The sequence below is a fragment of the Nyctibius grandis genome, assembly GCF_013368605.1.
Source record: "Nyctibius grandis isolate bNycGra1 chromosome W unlocalized genomic scaffold, bNycGra1.pri SUPER_W_unloc_2, whole genome shotgun sequence".
Classification (NCBI taxonomy): domain Eukaryota; kingdom Metazoa; phylum Chordata; class Aves; order Nyctibiiformes; family Nyctibiidae; genus Nyctibius; species Nyctibius grandis.
Window position 1 is genome coordinate 433,649 of NW_027167473.1, and position 21,337 is coordinate 454,985.

The 21,337-nt window shown below is 49.2% G+C and overlaps 1 protein-coding gene across 1 annotated transcript in view; it reads left to right on the top strand.

Moving 5' to 3' along the window:
* The first annotated feature begins 18,860 nt into the window (after positions 1-18,860).
* The window catches only part of LOC137677187 (ubiquitin-conjugating enzyme E2 R2), a 104,842-nt gene continuing 102,365 nt past the window's right edge, over positions 18,861-21,337 (top strand). The window contains exon 1 of the mRNA XM_068424453.1: positions 18,861-19,141. Within this exon, the coding sequence (XP_068280554.1) occupies positions 18,965-19,141 (177 nt within the window). The 5' untranslated portion in view covers positions 18,861-18,964. The remainder of the gene's footprint in view (positions 19,142-21,337) is intronic.

Consider the following 21,337-nt stretch of genomic DNA (forward strand, 5'->3'; position numbering starts at 1 on the left):
CAGTCTCATAGATAACTGGGCCAAAGAGCATGGCATCGAATGGGTATATCACATCCCCTATCATGCACCAGCATCTGGGAAAGTTGAACGGTATAATGGGCTGTTAAAAACTACCCTGAAAGCAATGGGAGGTGGAACCTTTAAAAACTGGGATAAGCATTTGGCACAAGCTACCTGGCTAGTCAACACCAGAGGATCTATCAACCGAGCTGGCCCTGCTCAGTCAGACCTTTTACATACAGTAGAAGGGGATAAAGTCCCTGTGGTGCATGAAAGGAATCTATTGGGAAAAACTGTCTGGGTTCTTCCTGCTACGGGCAAAGGTAAACCCATTCATGGGATTGCTTTTGCTCAAGGACCTGGATGTACTTGGTGGGTGATGCTGCAGGATGGTGGAGTCCGATGTGTCCCTGAAGGTGATCTGATCTTGGGTGAGAATACTTAATTCTGAACTGCATGATGTTAATTGCTGCATAATACTAACAGTGTTCATAAGTGTCTTTCAGGTTGAAGCAGTGGTGATGAGACCGGAGCTAGCTGCAAGTGGCGTCCAGTAACCTCCTCGAGACTGACATCTTTAATCTGCAACCCGTGGGCACGAACTGTGACAAAGCTCATACCATCTTTCCTACCCTGGGAGACTCCTAGCCAGATGGAAACCCACAATCCTGAACTAAATGAACTTGATGAACTTTTTTTTTCTGTATAGAGATGAATCATAAACTAATGTTATCTGTATATATTTTAAAATGAAAAGGTAGTGGTGATCTGAGTATGACGTGAATGGTATGGAATAAGGGGTGGAATGTCCTGGTTTGGCCTAAACCAGGCCGATTTTCCTTTCGGTGATTTTTGCTTTCAGCTAAGTCTCCTCTAAGTAACTGCACTTTCTGAAACTAACTGCATGTTTTTGCAGACAGTGTCTGCTTCCAGGACTGATAACGCTCGAAGTTTGTAGTTATCACTGAGGCACCGGTAGGGATGTTGTGCAGAAAGGCTCTTGCTGTACTTGTTCTTGAGAGAAACCAAGGTCACTGCTGAATTCCTCCCTGCTTACGAGTGAAGAGCCGAAGGGGGGTCGCAGCTGCAGGGGGGAGCGGACAGGGCAGGTGACCCAAAATTGACCAACGAAGGTATTCCATCCCATACACGTCATTCTCAGTATAAAGCGGGGGGATCACGAGGGTCTCGGGCCCTTTCTGCTATGGCCGGTGTCCAGGGAGGACTCCGTCTGTTTTCCTGCTGCCCCCGATCCCGATCCGTGCGTTCCTGAATCCAGCTCTCGACCATCGCTAGGCCCAGGCTGGGCCTTCCCGGAGCCTGCCCTGCAGTGCCGGTGGTGACGTGGCTGACTTCAGGGGAGCTCAATCTTGGTTTTGTATATATATTTGTATATATTTGATTATTTCTATTATTATTATTATACTTTTTTTTTCATTATTATAGTTTATTAAAACTGTTTTAACTTTCCAACCCCGAAGTCTCTCTCCCTTTTCCCTTTCCCTTTCCCTCTGGGGGGAGGGGGGGATAACAGAGGGCATCTGCCACAGGTTTAATAGCCAGCCCAGCTTTAAACCGTGACACAGCTGTATGCTGTTTAGGGAGCTCCATCTGGGTCACCACACTCCTGCTAGCCACAGCTTTCAACCTTGTGAAGACCATCACTGGGTCTGTTCCAAATTGGACAGACAAAGCCACCAAGTGTGCTCACCCCAGGAGTCAGGAGGGTGGCTGTGCCCTGCCTGCGCTAACTGCCACACCCATCCTGTTTGCCTGTCCTGGTCACTGTGCTCCCTCAGTCATCGTCGCCCCGCCAACTGACTGTTTTGGTCTTTCCGCGTTTAAATCTCCTGCGGTTGCTCCTGGCAATGCCCCCTCCACGCCTGATTGTCTGGCGAGGGCTTCCGGGTGCTGACGGGGCTCGGGGCTGCTGCTCAGGTGTCCCTGCGCTCGGGAACCCCCTGTACAGCCCAATCTAACACTCACCCCCCGACTCACCTCAGTTGTCGTCGTCATTGCTGCTGCTGCTGCCGCCGCCGCCGCTGCCACCCTGCCGACTGACTCCCAGCAGTGAATGCCAGATGTCAATCACTGCGAGCACCACGGCTCCAGTGAAAGTATGACGGTCACAACGAACGGGAGAGTAGGCCCCAGGAGCAGAATGACGGGCAAGACCCTCCAGGGATGGCAACCATTGAGAAGAGAGGGCAAACTTTCCAATTTATAGTGAACGTGATGTTTATGGTATAGAATACTGCCATTGGCCAGCCTGGGTCAGCTGCCCTGGCTTTCGCTCCTCCTAGCTTAAGTACCTGGCTAACTCAAAACTGCTAATGGCCTTGATCACTATGGAAACCTGCATACCATGGCTGGCCATGAACTAAAACAAAGTGTCTTACCAACTTTGTTCCCACCATATCGGGTGCTGTAGTCTTCTCAATAGTGCAGCTTTCCTGAACAGAAAATTGATTCTATGATTCTGTCCCAGAAAAACCAGGACACTAATGAAATAAGTATTTCCCGTTCCTACTTTCTGGACAGTCCCTGTTGACACTCCCCTTGTTCTTGTTGTCTTTAACTGTTCATGTAATTAATCTCTAAAGTAAACACTCCTCAATCCCTCTCTATACAGCAGCATCTCAGGGTCTTTTACAATTTCATCTCTGGACTCCATGTAATCCAATGCCACAGATTTATATTAAGGCATTATGTGATTTTCACTTTTATTCATCCCCAATTTTTATTTGACCACAAGTCCACTGACAACAGAGATTTCCTTCAAATAACTCTGACATTTTGGGGGACATCACAATTAATTTAGAACTCATCACAGCCTATCAGTTATCTAAATTATTCATGCTAGAACCACATTAATTCTTTATGAAGAAATAAGCATCAGCTTTTCTCTATCAGGGCTGTTATGTCCTTATTACTTATCCTGTCCTGGCTGAGATAAGATGTCCAGCTTGCAACTACATCTCCATGCCAGATATTTCTCACACAGCTGGGTGGTCCCGTGTGCTGACGGGCAGGTGCATGCATGAATGTTTCCAGAAGCGAAACCCAGATTTGCACCATCTGGGGTTGTTGTCCTGGTTTCATTTATCTCTCTCTCTCTGTTGTTGTCAGCAGCATGGTTGCTGGGTGGAATTCTCTGGTGTTTGGTTTTACAGTTGCTTTTGGGGTGGCTAATCAGATGTGTGGCTTTGCTGCTGTTGGTTACTGGTTTTGTGTGGTTTATCACTTCTGGGCATGGACTTAGAGGTATCGCTCTGCTATGTTGTTTGGCATTAGTTTATGGTATTATAAATTGTTTTGTAACTGTGCCCATTTCTGATTTCTATGGAAGGGGAGTGGGTGACATGTACTTTCCTTTTCCCTCAACGCTGATCTCAATGGCTCTTGAGAATTTTGAATACCCTTGGTATGTAGCGACGAAAGAAAAAGTGAGGGGTGATAGTGGTAGGTGACTCTTCTGAGAGGCACAGAGGCACCCATCTGCTGACCTGATGCGCTCTCTAGAGAGGTGTGCTGCCTACTGGGGGCTCACATCAGGGATGTCACAGAGAGACTGCCGAGCCTAGTACAGCCCTCAGACTATTACCCACTGCTGCTGTTTCACGTGGGCACCAGTGATACAGCCAAGAGCAGTCCGAGATGTATCAAGGAGGACTACAGAGCCCTGGGAGCAGTGGTAAAGGACTCTGGGGCCCAGGTAATTTTCTCATCAATCCTCCTGGTCAAATGGAAGGGGATTAAAAGGGACAGTCGAATTAGGCAAATCAACACATGGCTACAGGACTGGTGCCACAGCCAGGGGTTTGGCTACTTAAACTATGGGACTTGTTTTGAGAAGCCTGGTCTTCTGGCAGCCAACAGGGTCCATCTGTCAGAGAAGGGCAAGAGCATCTTGGGTCATAGGCTTGCCAAGCTGGTAAAGAGGGCTTTAAACTAGATTTGCTGGGGGAGGGGAACCTCAGTCCATGCCAATTCAGCCAGCCTGATACCAGGGCCAGCAATAGGTACCCAGAGACTGGAGAAGGATGGCAGGTCAGCAGGAGAGCACCGGAAGAGCCACAGAAAGGAATTTCAGGCAGTAAGTCAGCTTTGTCGGGGGCCCAACTGAAATGCCTCTATGCAAACGCACGGAGCATAGGGAACAAACAAGAGGAGCTAGAGACGTGCACATACCTGCAAGGCTATGATCTTATTGGCATCGTGGAGATGTGGTGGGATGACTCTGATGACTGGAGTGTTGGAATGGAGGGATACAGGCTTTTTAGGAAGGATAGGCAGGGGAGATGAGGAGGGAGTGTTGCGCTCTATGTCAATGACCAGCTGGAGTGCATGGAGCTCTGCCTGGGGATGGAGGAGGAGCTGAGCGAGAGCTTATGGGTCAGGATTAAAGGGAGGCAGGGACAGGAGACATTATAGTGGGGGTTTGCTACAGGCCACCTGACCAGGAAGACCGAGTGAGTGAGGCCCTCTACAGACAGATAGGTGTAGCCTCATGTTCACAGGCCCTGGTCCTCATGGGGGACTTCAACCACCCCAATATCTGTTGGAAGGACACCATAGCAGGGCACAAGCAATCCAGGAGGTTCCTGGAATGTGTGGATGACAACTTCCTTCTCCAAGTGATAGAGGAGCCAACTAGGAGAGGTGCCATGCTGGATCTTGTTCTCACCAACAAGGAGGGGCTGATGGGGGATGTGAAGCTCAAGGGCAGCCTTGGCTGCAGCGACCATGAAATGGTGGAGTTCAAGATCCATAGGGCAGCAAGGAGGGCGCGCAGCCAGGTCACCACCCTGGACTTCAGGAGAGCAGACTTTGACCTCTTCAGGGACCTGCTTGGGAAAGCCCCTTGGACAAAGCCCTGGAGGGAAGAGGGGCCCAAGCAAGCTGGTTAGTATTCAAGGATCACCTCCTCCAAGCTCAGGAGAGATGCATCCCAACAAAGAGGAAGGCAGGCAAAAATGCCAGGAGGCCTGCATGGATGAACAAGGAGCTCCTGGACAAACTCAGGCACAAGAAGGAAGACTACAGAGGGTGGAAGCAAGGGCAGGCACCCTGGGAGGAATACAGAGAAATTGTCTGAGCAGCCAGGGAGCACGTTCGGAAAGCTAAAGCCCTGATTGATAGAATTAAATCTGGCCAGGGATGTCAAGGGCAACAAGAAATGCTTCTATAGGTATATCAGTGATAAAAGGAAGACTAGGGAAAATGTGGGCCCTCTCTGGAAGGAAGTGGGAGACCTGGTTACCCGGGATATGGAGAAGGCTGAGGTACTCAATGACTTTTTTGCCTCTGTCTTCACTGGCAAGAGCTCTAGCCTCACCGCCCAAGTCACAGAAGGCAGAGGCAGGGACTGGGAGGATGAAGAACTGCCTGCTGTAGGAGAAGATCGGGTTCGAGACCATCTAAGGAACCTGAAGGTGCACAGGTCCATGGGACCTGATGAGGTGCATCCGCAGGTCCTGAGGGAACAGGTGGATGAAGTTCCTGAGCCGCTATCCATCATATTTGAGAAGTCGTGGCAGTCTGGTGAGTCCCCACTGACTGGAAAAGGGGAAACATAACCCCCATCTTCAAGAAGGGAAAAAAAGAAGACCTGGGGAACTACAGGCCAGTCAGTCTCACCTCTGTGCCTGGCAAGATCATGGAGCAGATGCTCCTGGAAACTCTACTAAGGCACATGGAAATCAAGGAGTTGATTAGTGACAGCCAACATGGCTTCACTAAGGGCAAATCGTGCCTGACAAATTTGGTGGCCTTCTACGACAGGGTTACAACGCTGATGGATAGGGGAAAAGGGACTGATGTCATCTACCTGGACTTGTGCAAAGCACTTGATACTGTCCCGCATGACATCCTTGTCTCTGAATTGGAGAGACATGGACTTGATGGATGGGCCACTCAGTGGATAAGGAATTGGCTGGATGGTCTCACTCAAAGAGTTGCGGTCAATGGCTCGATGTCCAATTGGATGTTAAAGAAAATTGGCAGAGTCCGGGTCTCTAAGTTTGCTGATTTTATTAAAACAACTCAGAGTTGGACCACCACCGCAGTGAATGGTACCGGACTCATATTCACTATCAGTTTATATAGAAACTAATAAGCAATTACATCATAAACTTCTCACGAGCTTCTGTTAAAAATCCACTAACTATTTCAATTCCTCTTTCTTCCTTCGTCAGGAGTCCACAAAAGTCCATTCTTTTCCATTGCTTAGCTGATCTTTATGTTCTTGTTCCGCTTCGACTCCGGTCGACACCCCGTCCTTAATGTTCTTGCTGTGATCAGCGTCCCGTCTTGATCCGGGTTGACCAGAGTCTGGTTTCCACTGCCAGCATCTCCTAAGTATTAACCTAAAATAGCTAAAGTCTATTTAGAACTTTATTTCCATTAATGTTTATTTCTAAGTATCCTATATTTCTTTTAAGGTAAAGAAAAGGTTAACCATACATCCCCTTTACTAAAATCATCAGAAAGTAATACTTCTAGGCCTACTCCTGCTTAGCTACTCATTAAGCTTTGATTGATGATTGGTTCAGTCATAGGTCAGGATTATACAAAGGAGCTTTGAGAACAATATTCATGGATTGTGAAAGCCCACCTGTGTTTATCAGATTGACTTATATTTATTATTCTATTCTTAATTCATGAGAACTTCTATGACAATTTATGTGAAAATTTCTACAACAATTGGTCTCACTCGAAGAGTTGTGGTCAATGGCTCGATGTCCAAGTGGAGACCAGTGACGAGTGGCATTCCTCAGGGGTTGGTATTGGGGCTGGTCCTGTTTAACATCTTTGTCGGCGACATGGACAGTGGGATTGAGTGCGCCCTCAGCAAGTTTGCTGACAACACCAAGCTGTGTGGTGCGGTCAACACGCTGGAGGGAAGGGATGCCATCCAGAGGGACCTTGACAGGCTTGAGAGGTGGGCCCATGTGAACCTCATGAAGTTCAACAAGGACAAGTGCAAGGTCCTGCATGTGGGCCGGAGCAATCCCAAGCACAAATACAGACTGGGCAGAGAATGGATTGAGAGCAGCCCTGAGGAGAAGGACTTGGGGGTGATGGTTGACGAGAAGCTCACCATGAGCTGGCAATGTGCACTTGCAGCCCAGAAGGCCAACCGTATCCTGGGCTGCATCAAAAGCAGCATGACCAGCAGGTCAAGGGAGGTGATTCTGCCCATCTACTCCAGTCTCATGAGACCCCACCTGGAGTACTGTGTCCAGCTCTGGGGCCCCCAACATAAGAAGGACATGGACCTGTTGGACAGAGTCCAGAGGAGGGCCATGAAGATGATCAGAGGGCTGGAGCACCTCTCCTATGAAGACAGGCTGAGAGAGTTGGGGCTGTTCAGCCTGGAGAAGAGAAGGCTCCGGGGAGACCTTATAGCAGCCTTCCAGTACCTGAAGGGGGCCTACAGGAAAGCTGGAGAGGGACTTTTTACAAGGGGCATGTAGTGACAGGACGAGGGGGATTGGTTTTAAACTGAAAAGGGTAGATTTAGATTAGATATTAGGAAGAAATTCCTTACTGTGAGGGTGGTGAGACACTGGAACAGGTTGCCCAGAGAAGTTGTGGCTGCCCCCTCCCTGGCAGTGTTCAAGGCCAGGTTGGATGAGGCTTTGAGCCACCTGGTCTCGTGGAAGGTGTCCCTGCCCATGGCAGGGGGGTTGGAACTAGATGATCTTTAAGGTCCCTTCCAACCCAAACCATTCTATGTTTCAACCACCATGCTCATATTGTCAGGCCTTTTGAATGTCTTTCAGTTCTTGGTCTTGCTTAAACATTGGTATAGCGGTGGATACAGCACAGCTGCTGCAACTACTGTCACAGGCCCAGCAGCAGACCAGGCACCACAGCAGCTCCAGCCCCTATGACAGACACTGCAGCTGCCCCAGCACCCACAACTGGAATTGCAGATACTCAGACCCTGCCAGTCCCTACAGCAGGCACCCTGGCTACCCCAGAGGCTATTCAGATCTCTGCACTGGGCACTGCAATTACTCAACTCCAGGCAGCACTTGCTGTGATGACCCAGACTTTGTCAACAAGGGCTGCATCTAAACAGCCCCCAGTGATGGGTGATGCAGCTACCCTAGGGACTCAACCAGTGCCGGTATCAGTTGCCCCTGTACAGAAGATGAAAACCACAAAAAGACCAGGTCGTGATGGCCAACCAGGGACATCAAAGGAGGACAAGCCAGAGGTAACCACTTGATCCTTATCCCTGAGTGAGCTGTGAGATATATGTAGAGATTACAGCTGTCATGAAGGCGAGCAACTTGTTACTTGGTTGCTTCGCTGCTGGGATAACGGAGCCGATGATCTCAAGTAAGAGGGTAAAGAAGCCAAGCAGCCGGGACCAACGGCTAGAGAAGTGGGTATTGATAGGGGTCTTGCAACTGGTGCACAACCCCTCACTCTCTGGCGGTGGCTCCTGTGAAGCATAAGGAACAGGTATCCCTTTAGGGATGATGTCATATACCCCCCAGGCAAGTGGACAACCATTGAGAGAGGGGTTAAGAATCTGAGGGAAATAGCTGTGTGAGAGCTGCTTTTGCTGACCTTGATGAACCCTAGACACCACTAGATCCAGATACACTCAGTTACCCAACCCATGTGGCATAAGTGGGTACTGAGAATGCCACAGTTGTATGGCAACACATTAGCATTATTTAGCTGGGCAGATGCCGATGCACCAATGGTGGGCGACATAGATAATCAGATGCAGCAATATGCAGATAATCTCTTTTCCTCCCCATGGGCCAGCGTCTCAGGTGTGAAAAAAAACATCTGACAAATCCACAGAACTGCTTGGTGAGGTGTTGGAAAAATTGTCCCAGATGGAGAACAGACCTCGTTCTCTGCTTGCACTGATGAATGTGTCAGCCATCAGGAGACAGTGTTCTCCTGCAAGACCTGCTCAGGAGAGACAGTATACATCATGAGGCGCCCTGTCGTTTTTCCTGCATGACCACGGAGAAGACATGAGAAAATGGGATGGAAAACCTACCTCGGCTTTACGAACACACATATGTAAGTTGCAAGGTGAATCAATTACGAAGGGGGCTTCTTCCAAGAGATTTGTTGCTCCAGTTTCCAATGGGAAGCTCTCCAGACAGCGTAGATGGGCTTCGGATCTCTATTTACCAGACGTGAATAATGAGGTACAAATCTACGTGAGATGCTTGAACCAAGATGTTGATGATAAACACTATGTTCAGGATTAGAGGGGCCCTGCCTCCAGCCAGGTGGAGGAGAGGGACAACTGTGTTGTTTGGACCGTGGATTCAATGGCCTGGCACATCAGCACCACAGCAGTATAAGGCTCTAGCGGACACTGGTGCATGATGAACCATAATGCGGTCAAACTGTAAAGGGACAGAATCGATGTGTATCTGGTGTGACAGGGGGCTCCCAAGGGCTGACTGTATTGGAAGCTGAAGTGAGTCTGACTGGCACTGAGTGGCAGATGCACCCTATTGTGACTGGCCCAGATGCCCCATGCATTATTGGTATAGATTACCTGATGTGAGGGTATTTCAAGGACCCAAGGGGGAACTGGTGGGCATTTGGTGTAGTGGCTGTAGAGACAGAAGAAATGAAACACCTGTTTACCCTGCCCGGTCTATCAGAGGACCCTTCTATTCACAGAATCACAGAATCAACCAGGTTGGAAGAGCCCTCTGGGATCATCGAGTCCAACCATTGCCCCGACACCACCCTGTCAACTAGACCATGGCACTAAGTGCCGTGTCCAGTCTTTTCTTAAACACATCCAGGGATGGTGACTCCACCACCTCCCTGGGCAGCCCATTCCAATGTCTAATAACCCTTTCTGAGAAGAAATTCTTCCTAATGTCCAACCTGAACCTCCCCTGGCGAAGCTTGAGGCTATGTCTTCTTGTCCTATCGCTAGTTGCCTGGGAGAAGAGGCCGACTCCCACTCTGCTACAACCTCCCTTCAGGTAGTTGTAGACTGCAATAAGGTCACCTCGGAGCCTCCTCTTCTCCAGACTAAACAACCCCAGCTCCCTCAGCCATTCCTCGTAGGTCAGACCCTCCAGACCCTTCACCAGCTTGGTCGCCCTCCTCTGGACTCGCTCCAACACCTCAACATCTTTCTTGAAGTGCGGGGCCCAGAACTGGACACAATGTTCAAGGTGCGGCCTCACCAGTGCCGAGTACAGAGGGACGATCACTTCCCTAGACTGGCTGGCTACACTATTCCTAATAGAGGCCAGGATGCCATTGGCCTTCTTGGCCACCTGGGCACACTGCTGGCTCATGTTTAGCTGGCTGTCAATCAGCACCCCCAGGTCTCTTTCCGCCGGGCCACTCTCTAACCACTCTTCCCCCAGCCTGTAGCACTGCATGGGTGTTGCCGCTTGTCTGCGGCAAGCTCCATTCGGTTGCTGGCTGGCCTGAGGCTATCCGCACCCCAGGGCCATTGAGCACTGACACCAATGTGAGGATGCAACAAATGGCGTTTATTTAACTGCGCAACAGCCTTATATAGTCGTCTTGTCCCGTACGAACTCGCGCGATACTTGCACTTCCTGCTCCTTTCGCCACGCCTACCTTTCCGTTACAGCCCGAGATTTTCCTGTCGCCGTACCCTAATCTACCTACATTTCCCCCTCCCCATGCTTCAAGTCATGCAAAGTAAAGCGTATCGCTAATTCTGGTGCCCGGCGTCAAAGCGCAAGCGTAACTGGCGGATACAACATCCCGCAAAACGGAAGGTTTTCGGTATCAACGGACACCGAGGACTTGTGTTATTCGCAGTTAAGGCAACAAACATATAACAAGGTTGTGATGGTGTATCTATAGATAGGGGGAGACAGTACCATGTCTGGTTATGTACCCAAGCCCAGGTTCTCCAGTAGGATTCCCCTGCAGTTCCTGTGACGCAAAGCAAAAGCAAGCTAATCATGAGCGCATTGTTCAAAGCTTTTGTTTCACTCAGCAATGGTCGCCGTTCCTCATCGTTCTTGGCGCCCCGCCGCTTTACCAGACTCTCTGTACTGTCATGACTCCTCACGTCTGAAGGTCGAGGCTGGTGCTGTTTCGGCTTCCCCCACAGGTACTCCTGCAAAACATAAAGCTCAGACAGCGTACATATTACTTCGGGTTGAGGTTTTGTTTTAAATCAGGGCGCAAACAGCGTGTAGGGACCCACTGTATAACATCATCCCGTTTGATGGCGGCATACCCCCTCCCGTGATGTAGCAGCTCCCAACCTGTTTCCCACTCCGCTGTCCCAGGGAACCGAACCTTGACTGGGGGGCCCACTTCTGGCACCCCTGGACCCCAATGTCGCTCAATTGGGACATGCTCTTGGTCTCCCCGGGCAAAATGATTTAAAGAATAAAGAGCGCGATGTAAAATGTGAGATTGGTAGTTGACAGGAATTACGTCTGGGAATCCTTCCCCCTCCCCAAGAATCTTAATTCTGTGTTTTAGCGTCTGATTAGCGCGCTCTACAATGGCCTGCCCGGTAGAATTATACGGAATGCCGTGTTTGAGCGTGATACCCCACCGCTGACACCACTGACGTGTGGTATGAGCAATAAAACAGGGGCCATTATCAGTTTTGATCTCGACAGGTAGGCCTAGCCAAGCGATTGCAAGATTCCAATGTAGCTGAATGGAGCGTGCTGTTTGTTTCCGATGCGGGGTGGCCACAATCATCATACTGTAAGTGTCCACTGTGACTGCCAGCCATGGTTGAGGTCTGAGCTGAGGACATAGGGTGAAGTCTGATCGCCATATGCCGTTAGGCTTCAGTCCACGGGGGTTGACCCCAGCACTCCATAACGGTGAATGCTGACAGTACGGGCAAGTCACAACAACCTCTCGAGCCTGCGTGAGAGGGATGCCACAGCGTTTTGCGAGCGCTCGTGCTCCGATATGCAGAAAGCTGTGGAGATCTTTGGCTTCAGATAGTGTCCATATCTTATTCGCTGCTTTGTCCGCCATCGCATTGCCTTCCGTAATAAACTCAGGCAAATTAGTATGATTTCTTACATATAAAACATAAAACAATGCAGTTCAGATTTGAATTTCTTGTCACAAAGCTCGCAACAATGCAAAAACACACTGATTACCTGTATGCTCTGTAACAGATCTATCCAATTGCTTTACAATGCCAGCTACATATGCTGAATCAGTAACCAAATTAAAGGGAATGGGAAAATTTTGAAATACTTCTAATACAGCTCGTAATTCTACCATCTGAGGTGAACCTTTTTTTTTTTTTTTTGTACTACCATAGATTCCCACTTGCTGTCAGAATACCAGACAAGGCCCGCCTTGCCTGTGTTCCCAGATCCATCCGTAAAAATGGTAATTCCATCCACAGGAGTGTCTGCGCACCACACTCCTGTGGCAATTGGAAGTTCCACACTCAATTTTATAACAGGATGGGAGGGCAAGTGGTAAACAACCTGTCCCGAGAAATTCTCCATGGCTGTTTGCAAAGCAAAGCTATTAGCCATACACCACTCAAAATATTGAGCTGCAATAGGAACGGTCAGTGATGCAGGGATCTCTGGCCACAAGCTCCCGACATCGCATCCGTCCTTTGATGAATAATCTGTGCCAATAGCTCTGCAATCATGCCATTCCAATATATGTAATGAATTTGATTATTCTGAATTCCATTGACCAATTATTGCATACGGAATTTGCCTATCAAACAAAGTGATAATTTGTATTTCCTAATTCAAATCAATACGATGTACAAATTTGGAATGTAGCCTGCTTTCTATTTCTGTAATCAGTTGCTGTACCTCTGCAGAAGTCTGTCGTGGTGCTGTTAAATTTGTGTCCCCTGCTAACGATTGGAATAGAGGCTGCAATTGTGACGACGCAAGCCCCAAGTACGGCCGCAGCCATAACTTGAGCCTTATGTCCCACACTTGCACTCGTTCCACAATGGCTGTTTGCCACAGGTCCAAGGCTTGGCAGCCGCGCAGGTTAACCCCGCGTGGAAACACCAGTCCTGCGCTCCCTGCGGTTCGGGCTGCGAGTTGACTGCTTAGGCCTGGAACTGGTTGGGAAGATTCATTTGTGTCAGCACACAGTTTCTCCCCACGTTCTTTCTCCAGTTTCCCTGCACTCTGCAGCTGGTTGTTATCAGCTGACCTTGAGCATTATACTTAGACCTGCACAGCTTCACAAGATGCCCTAGCTTCCCACAGCAATGACACATCAAAACAGAGTTATCTCTCTGTAGGTAGATTAGGGTACGGCGACCGGAAAATCTCGGGCTGTAACGGAAGGTAGGCGTGGCGAAAGGAGCAGGATGTGCAAGTATCGTGTGAGTTCGTACGGGACAAGACGACTATATAAGGCTGTTGCGCAGTTCAATAAACGCCATTTGTTGCATCCTCACATTGGTGTCAGTGCTCAATGGCCCTGGGGTGAGGATAGCCTCAGGCCAGCCAGCAACCGAACGGAGCTTGCCGCAGACAAGCGGCAACATCTCTCCCACTCAGCTTCGACTTCTTAAGGCAGTTTTTCTTAAAGTGACCTTCTTGCCCGCATGTATAACAATGATGAACTACCTTAACTGCCCCTGCAAAAGTTTTTGCTAAATGCTCCATCTGAAATGTGGTGGTTCCTACCTTCGCGGAAGCATCCATTAGCTCAGTTAAGGTGGGGCCACGATTCGCCATCCCTGCAACAACTCTCCTGCAGTCCTCATCTGTGTTGTCCCTCGCTAACTGTAGTAACAATGCTTCTTTTACAATTTTCCAATCTAACGGTTGCCAAATATTTCTTCCCTCAGGACCCGCACCCACAATCACCGGATATGCTTGTGGAATTATAACTCCTTCTAATAACGCATCTCGAATGATCCCTTTCCATTTTACTCCTCCCCCCCTTCCCCCGTATATGCGGGCGGACGCTGATCCTCTCCCTCACCTCCCACATTACCAGATGGACGCAAACCTCCCCCCCCGCCCTGATCTAAAGGTGGAGTAGGGAATTGCAAAGGAGGTTGAGGTGGCCCTAATACTTGTCCCAAACACAGAGGGGGGTTTGGGGGAGACATAGTCACGTGTCCCGAGGCGTTGGCTGAACGATGCTGCTGCAATTCCGTCTTTAATTCTTCCAGTCGTCTACCAAGCTCTGTCATGTCAAGTTCGTGTCCATTTCGTGATGGTAACGGTCCTTTAAGTCCTTGTGATTCTGGTACTGCTGACTCCGTAAATGGCGACTTTAACGGTGGTCGTTGAGCGCCGGAATGTAAACTTTGTTCAACAGACTCAGGAAACGGCGAATCCGGTAAAGGTGGATACGAAGCAGGTTTACCCTCCTTCTTGTCCTCCTGCTCAGCCTCATCCGTAGAGAGATCAATGAGAGGAGGAGGGGGTTTCGGCGGGGGTTTCGGCCAAGTCTCCTCTTCAGCGTCTGAATCAATTAGTCCAAATCGAGCTCGTGTTTTAGGGCGCGCTACCGGTTCTGATGGATCTGTATCTATTTTTCTCGCTCCCCGCTCCTCAGCTTTTTTCGGAGCCGTCCGTACCCACGGTGATAAAGGAGCTGCCACCGGTACAGCCACCAGGGCCGTGGGAGGTGTTGGTCCCGCAAATAGTGAGGGGGTAGTAGGCGCTTGTGGTCCTAAAGCCATAAAAGCTGTATGTGTGACTTCTCTCTCTGCTTTTATTCCTTTTAACGCTTCGCTAACCAGCCTCCATGTAGCAGACAATTTAAAGGCTTCCTTATCACCACTTGACACCGCATCCCAGAGAGAGTCACCAATCTTCTCCCATAAAGGCACTTCAAAGACATCATTAAAGGTTGTAAAATGTCCTTTATCTTTTGCCCAGAACAGTAACTGCTTTAACACAGCTTCGTCATATTTAATTCCTCTCTCAGAGAGTATATGTTGGAGGAGTTTCACCACTGCCACTTCTGTCTTGGTCAGGGTAGACCCCATGTAAACACGCCCGAGCTGCATCCCATGTCGCCCGGTCCTCCCGCGCAGCCCGTAGCAGCCACAAGATAACTCCCCATGTTTTTAATTCTTTGGCAGAACCCGCTGCCATAGCTCGCTCAGCGAGCTTCATCGAGCACCGCTCCCAGGCACTCGGCTGTAAACAATCAGCCGGTCCTGCCACCGCCCCCTCTTTAACGAGACGGTCCACACACTGGGCTACGTCTTTCGATTTCACAGAAATCTTAAATTCCCTGCCCAGTAACGAAATCACCTTTATCAAGGCTTCCATGGTTCGCGAACCCACTCTGACCGCCTGCGGTCTGCCACCCCAGCAATCACGTCGGGGTCACCATTTGAGTCTATCCAACTATCAGAGAATGAGAAGCATCATGCCTTGTTCACTGATGGATCTTGTCGTATTGTAGGCAAGCAGCGAAAGTGGAAAGCTGCTGTGTGGAGTCCTACATGACGAGTGGCAGAAGCGGCTGAGGGAGAAGGTGAGTCAAGTCAGTTTGCAGAAGTAAAAGCCATCCAGCTGGCTCTAGATATTACTGACCAAGAAAAATGGCCAGTATTTTATCTGTACACTGACTCATGGATGGTAGCAAAGGCCCTGTGGGGATGGCTGAAGCAATGGAAGAAAAACAACTGGCAGTGCAGAGGCACACCCATCTGGGCAGCTGAATTATGGCAGGTATTGCTGCCCCATTAGAGATGCTGGTTGTGAAGGTATGTCACATAGATGCTCACGTACCCAAGAGCAGAGCCACTGAGGAACAACAAAACAACCAGCAGGTGGATCAGGCTGCTAAGATCAAAGTGGCTCAAGTAGATCTGGACTAGCAGCATAAAGGTGAACTATTTTTAGCTCGGTGGGCACATAATGCCCACCTGGAGAATTATGGGACCCCACCTGGAGTATTGCGTTCAGCTCTGGGGCCCCCAGCATAAGAAGGACATGGACTTTTAGGAGTGAGTCCAGAGGAGAGCCATGAAGATGATCAGAGGGCTGGAGCACCTCTCCTATGAAGACAGGCTGATAGAGTTGGGGCTGTTCAGCCTGGAGAAGAGAAGGCTCCAGGGAGACCTTATAGCAGCCTTCCAGTACCTGAAGGGGGCCTACAGGGAAGCTGGAGACAGGCTTTTTACAAGGGAAAGTAGCGACAGGATAAGGGGGAATGGTTTTAAACTGAAAGAGGATAGATTTAGATTAGATATGAGGAAGAAATTCTATGCTGTGAGGGTGGTGAGACACTGGAACAGGATGCCCAGAGAAGTTGTGGATTCCCCCTCCCTGGCAGTGTTCAAGGCCAGGTTGGATGGGGCTTTGAGCAACCTGATCTAGTGGAAGGTGTCCCTGCCTGTGGTAGGGGTTTGGAACTTGATGATCTTTAAGGTCCCTTCCAAACGAAACCATTCTATAATTCTATGATAATACATCAGGCCATCAGGGCAGAGATGCAAAATATAGATGGGACCGTGACCGAGGGGTGGCTTTGACCACGGACACTATCACACAGGTCATCCACGAATGTGAAACTTGTGCTGCAATTAAACAAGCCAAAAGACTAAAACCCCTGTGGTATGGAGGACGATGGCTGAAATATAAGTACGGAGAGGCCTGGCATATTGATTGCATCTCGCTTCCACAAACCCGTCAAGGGAAGCACCATGTGCTCGTGATGGTGGAAGCAAGTACCGGCTGGTTGGAAACATACCCTGTGCCTCATGCCACCGCCTGTAACACTATTGTGGGCCTTGAAAAGCAAATTTTGTGGTGACATGGCACTCTGGAAAGAATAGAGTCAGACAAGGGGACTCATGTCTGAAGTAGCCTCATAGACACCTGGGCTAAAGAGCATGGTATTGAATGGATATATCACATCCCCTACCATGCACCAGCTGCCGGGAAAGTTGAATGATGTAATGGACTGTTGAGGACTACCCTGAAAGCAATGGGTAATGGGACTTTCAAAAACTGGGATGAACACTTAGCAAAGGCCACCTGGTTAGTTAATACCAGGGGATCTGTCAATCGGGCTGGTCCTGCTCAATCCGAGCTGTTGTGCACTGTAGAGGGGGATAAAGTCCCTGTGGTTCATGCAAGGAATATGTTGGGGAAAACAGTTTGGATTACTCCTGCCTGGAGCAATGGCAAACCTATGAGTGGAATTGCTTTTGCTCAAGGACCTGGGTGCACCTGGTAGATGATGCAGGAGGATGGGGAAGTAAAATGTGTACCCCAAGGAGATTTGATTCTGGGCGAGAATAGCCAATAACTTGAACTTTATGATGCTAAGTGTCATTTATTACAGTAAGAATCACCCCAGACTGTGAACATGGGCTGCAGCAGATACACCAGCTGCAAGATCAAGATGCAACACATCATCCTGCTGTGCCCAACTTCACCAGTCCATGACACTGTATTGAGGCCTGGTACCAATCTGCCAACTGAGTGAATCCCACAGCAATGTTTTTCCTGCCCTGAGAGACTATTATGAGAAATGGAACCCCGGTTTTGGACTAAAATAATTCAATGGACTTCATAGAGAGATGGCCTAAAGCGAATGATATCTGTGTCTATATATGGAGAGAGAGATATATGTTGAGAGACAGGGAAAATAGTAGTGACTTGATGTAAATGATATAGAATAAGTGGTGGAATCCTGTCCTGGTTTCATGGGGATAAAATTTATAGAATCACTTTTCTGTTAGATTTGGTTTCAGTTTGTGGCCAGCCATGGTGATCAGGGCCATTAGCAGTTAAATCCAGGGCAGCTGACCCTGGCTGGCCCACAGGTGTGTTCTATAGCATTGACATCAAGCTCACTATAAAAGGGAAAGCTGCTGGGAAGGAATGGGGCTCTTTTTGCTCTGCTTTTCCCTTTCTTTTTTCTCACCAATTGCTATCCCTGGAGGGACTTGCCACCCTTCTGTGGGCTAAGTATAATTTTGTGTGTTTTGTATCAGCATTGATATGGATTTTCTTATTTTATTAAATATGTTTAAATTTCAACCCACCAGTCTTGCTCCTTTTCCCAATTCCCTTTCTCAGCTAGGGAAGGGACATTGGGTGATAGAACAACTGCTTATTGTTTAGCCCTGGGTGTGGGCTAAATGAAGATAGTTGTGCTACACTCTTTTTTTCTGCTGCTGGATAACCTCTTTGTAATTTTCATTTATTTATTTTTATAATGAATAATGTTTATATTGTTTGTTAAAGGCCTGCTAAGGAATAGGAGCTCACAGCCACTGTCTGAAGCTCTTGCTCGTGTTTGTAGGTTGATGTACTTTGCCCCCTCTGGAAACATTTTTCTTCCTTAACTGGGTCAGGGAAGGGGAGTAAGGATCAAAACTGCATTTTCTGCTTGTAGCACTTTGCACATCCGTTGAGCCACGTGAAAATAACACTCATGGGAGATGAGTAACTGCCTGATCCTCTCCTACTGCTGCTTGGGGGATGCTGGGTCATGCCACGTCGCTCCTCAAAAACCATCCTTTGTACAAAAACGGCTCTTTTTTTGACCGTGTCTGTCAGTGCAGCAGTGTGGGCCGGCCATGTCCTGCTGTACCCACCCGTGATCTCTGCACAGCACCACCCCCTCTGTCCCACTCGTAGCCCAGCACGTATCTTCTTCCCCCTTGCTAGGCACCGTGGGGCCGGGTCTCGCCGGGGGGTAAATGTGAGTCTGTTCTGTGGGGTCTGATGCAGTGGGGCCGGGTCTCGCCGGGGGGTAAATGTGAGTCTGTTCTGTGGGGTCTGATGCAGCGCCAGGGACCACTCGCCTACACGCTTCACAGGCGCGGTGGTGGGGAGCGCTGCCCCTTTAAGCGCGCCGGTAGTGGCGGGACGCGGCGCGCTGAGGTCAGCGGCGAGCGGGCGCCGTCACAAAAGGAAGTGGCGGCAGCGGCCGTTAGTGTGGGGAGGGGAAGGCCGGGCCGCGGCAGCGGCACCACCACCGGCACGACGACGACGACAACGCAGCAGCAGCAATGGCTCAACAGCAGATGAGCAGCTCGCAGAAGGCGCTGATGCTGGAGCTGAAGTCGCTGCAGGAGGAGCCGGTGGAGGGCTTCCGCATCACTCTGGTCGACGAGTCCGACCTCTACAACTGGGAGGTGGCGATCTTTGGGCCCCCCAACACCCTCTACGAGGGCGGTTACTTTAAGGTACGGCCTTCCCACCACCCCGCCAACGGGCCAGGCCTCCTGCCGCCGCGGTGGTTCCGGGTAGCCGTCTCCGAGGCCTACACCACCCCCCTCGCTGCCTGTCGGGCTCGGTGGGAGGGTTGGGGCTCCGGTGGGGCAGCGAGCTTGCGGCCGCTATCAACCCTTCCGCCCCCCGCGGGAGGGGGCCAGGGCCTGCGGGAGGAGGGAGGGCAGGGAGGTCTGGCGCCCGTGGGTGGTGCACCGCGAGCTGCCCTTCCCCTCCCGCCGCCTGGCGGTGGGGGGACGGGGCTGGTCTGCAGGGCAGGCTGGCTGAGCCCTGCAGGACCTCCCCTCTCCCTCGGAATGCCCTCTGGGGAGAGGGGACCGTGTCACAGCTGTCTCTATTCTGTTATTTTCCTATTTTAACCCCAAAGAAAGGTAGGTACCTCATGGCAGGGTGCAAATTCTTCCCTTCTGCCCCCAAGTTGTCCTCTTGGCTCTGGTCTGTGTATATTTATTTCAAAGGGGCTTCCCAACCTTCCCTCGATCACTTAGTTTGTGATGCAGGAGCATCCTGTGTAGGATGACTAACTCAGTATAAAGGCTGTGTTTTCCTCAAAACTTCGTGGGCTTCAGAGCTGTTTTTCATTGTTATTTCCCCTCCCCCCTGTTTTCCTTTTCTTCCTCTCCAAACTTTTAGAGGGCAGCCTTCAAAGGGCTATGGCAACACATAATTGGTGAAGGTAGATAAATGCTTTCAATTCCTCTCTCAATCTTCCTGTTAATAAAAAAAACCCACACTATTGTGGTTGTTATTTCCCCTCTTGTAAATACAGTAAGCAAGAAATCTGGCACTGCTGTCCCAGAAAGGGAGCAGACTTAAATTCTCAAAACAACTGGAGGAGGAATTGCATGCTTTTAAAAGAAGCAATAAAAAAACCTCGGTGCCTGCAGAAGATATGTTGCGTTGGGCATACCCCTTTGCACTTGATGTCTGCTTGGTCTCTAGCAAAATATTGTACCCTTCAGCTTGCTTCTCCCAGGAGTTATTGTTCTAGTAGTGGCTCCTGCATCTCCAATTTCATGCAATTTGACTTCTGTCAAACTGAAAAAACTTTTGGATGATCTCTTTGCTTGGTTAACGTGCATCTTTGGTGCCTCTTGGCCTCTCTGGGTCAAGGTTTAAGAGCTTTGTTCCACAAAACCAAAGTAACCTGTAGCTTGGGGAATAATGTATTTGAGTTGTGTTCAGTTTGGCCTCATTGTTTTGAAGGAAGGGAAGGATTTGGCATAAGGCTTGCCTTTTGTAATGAGCTGGCCAGCTTACTCATGTAGGTGTGATAGGCATATTCTTAGAATTACCTCTGTTATTACCTATTCAGGAAGTCGATCTAGTCTTGGGTTGGTAACTGGGTCATTTTTACATCTGAATGGTTTGGCAACCTTTTTCTGCACTTACATTACTCATCCATTTTTTCAAAGAAATCACAATGGGTTAAAATATTTCTGTTTGGTTGGGGAGCTCTCTGGACTGTATGTTTGTAATTGTTCCTAGAAAGAAGCTGAAGCAGCCTGTGAAATAATCCAGGGATGTGCATTAACAAGTGTAGATTTAGGCAAGGTTGCCAGTTGCCTTACCTCAGTATTATGAGTGTGATATCTTTTTTGGTATTTTATGTCCTTGAACTATCGTGCCTTTCTTCTAAATTCTTCTGACTGATCATGTGATACTTATTTTGAGAGTGGGAGACTGAGGTCTCATGATGCCTTCACCCTTCCACAGCAGAGGGATTCCCTTCAAGTGGCATGGCTGGAATGTGTCATATGTTGTTTCTGCCTCATCTTTCCTCCATGAGGAGCCATGCATGGTGTGTTTTTGTTTTGGTAGCATTTGATCTTTGGTTATGCATGCTAAGTTCTGAGCCACTGAAAAAGTGGTCTTAGACCCTCATTCTGTCCCTAGGGAGAAGGAGTCCTGTTGTCCTGAGAAGTGACGTTCTTGGCTTTCTTTGTATTGGGCCTTCAGGCAAACCTCTAGATGTTAGACTTGGCTTACTGAACTGTTTAGAGATAAGATTAATACCCTAAATTTTATTTGGTGGAGTGACTTCTATGATATATTCATAGGATATGTAAGGTGAGCACTAGTTCAGATCATCTAGCTTCATCTTGTTTTGTCTTTTTAGTTTCCTGATATTAGGTAAGCAGGATTAGAAA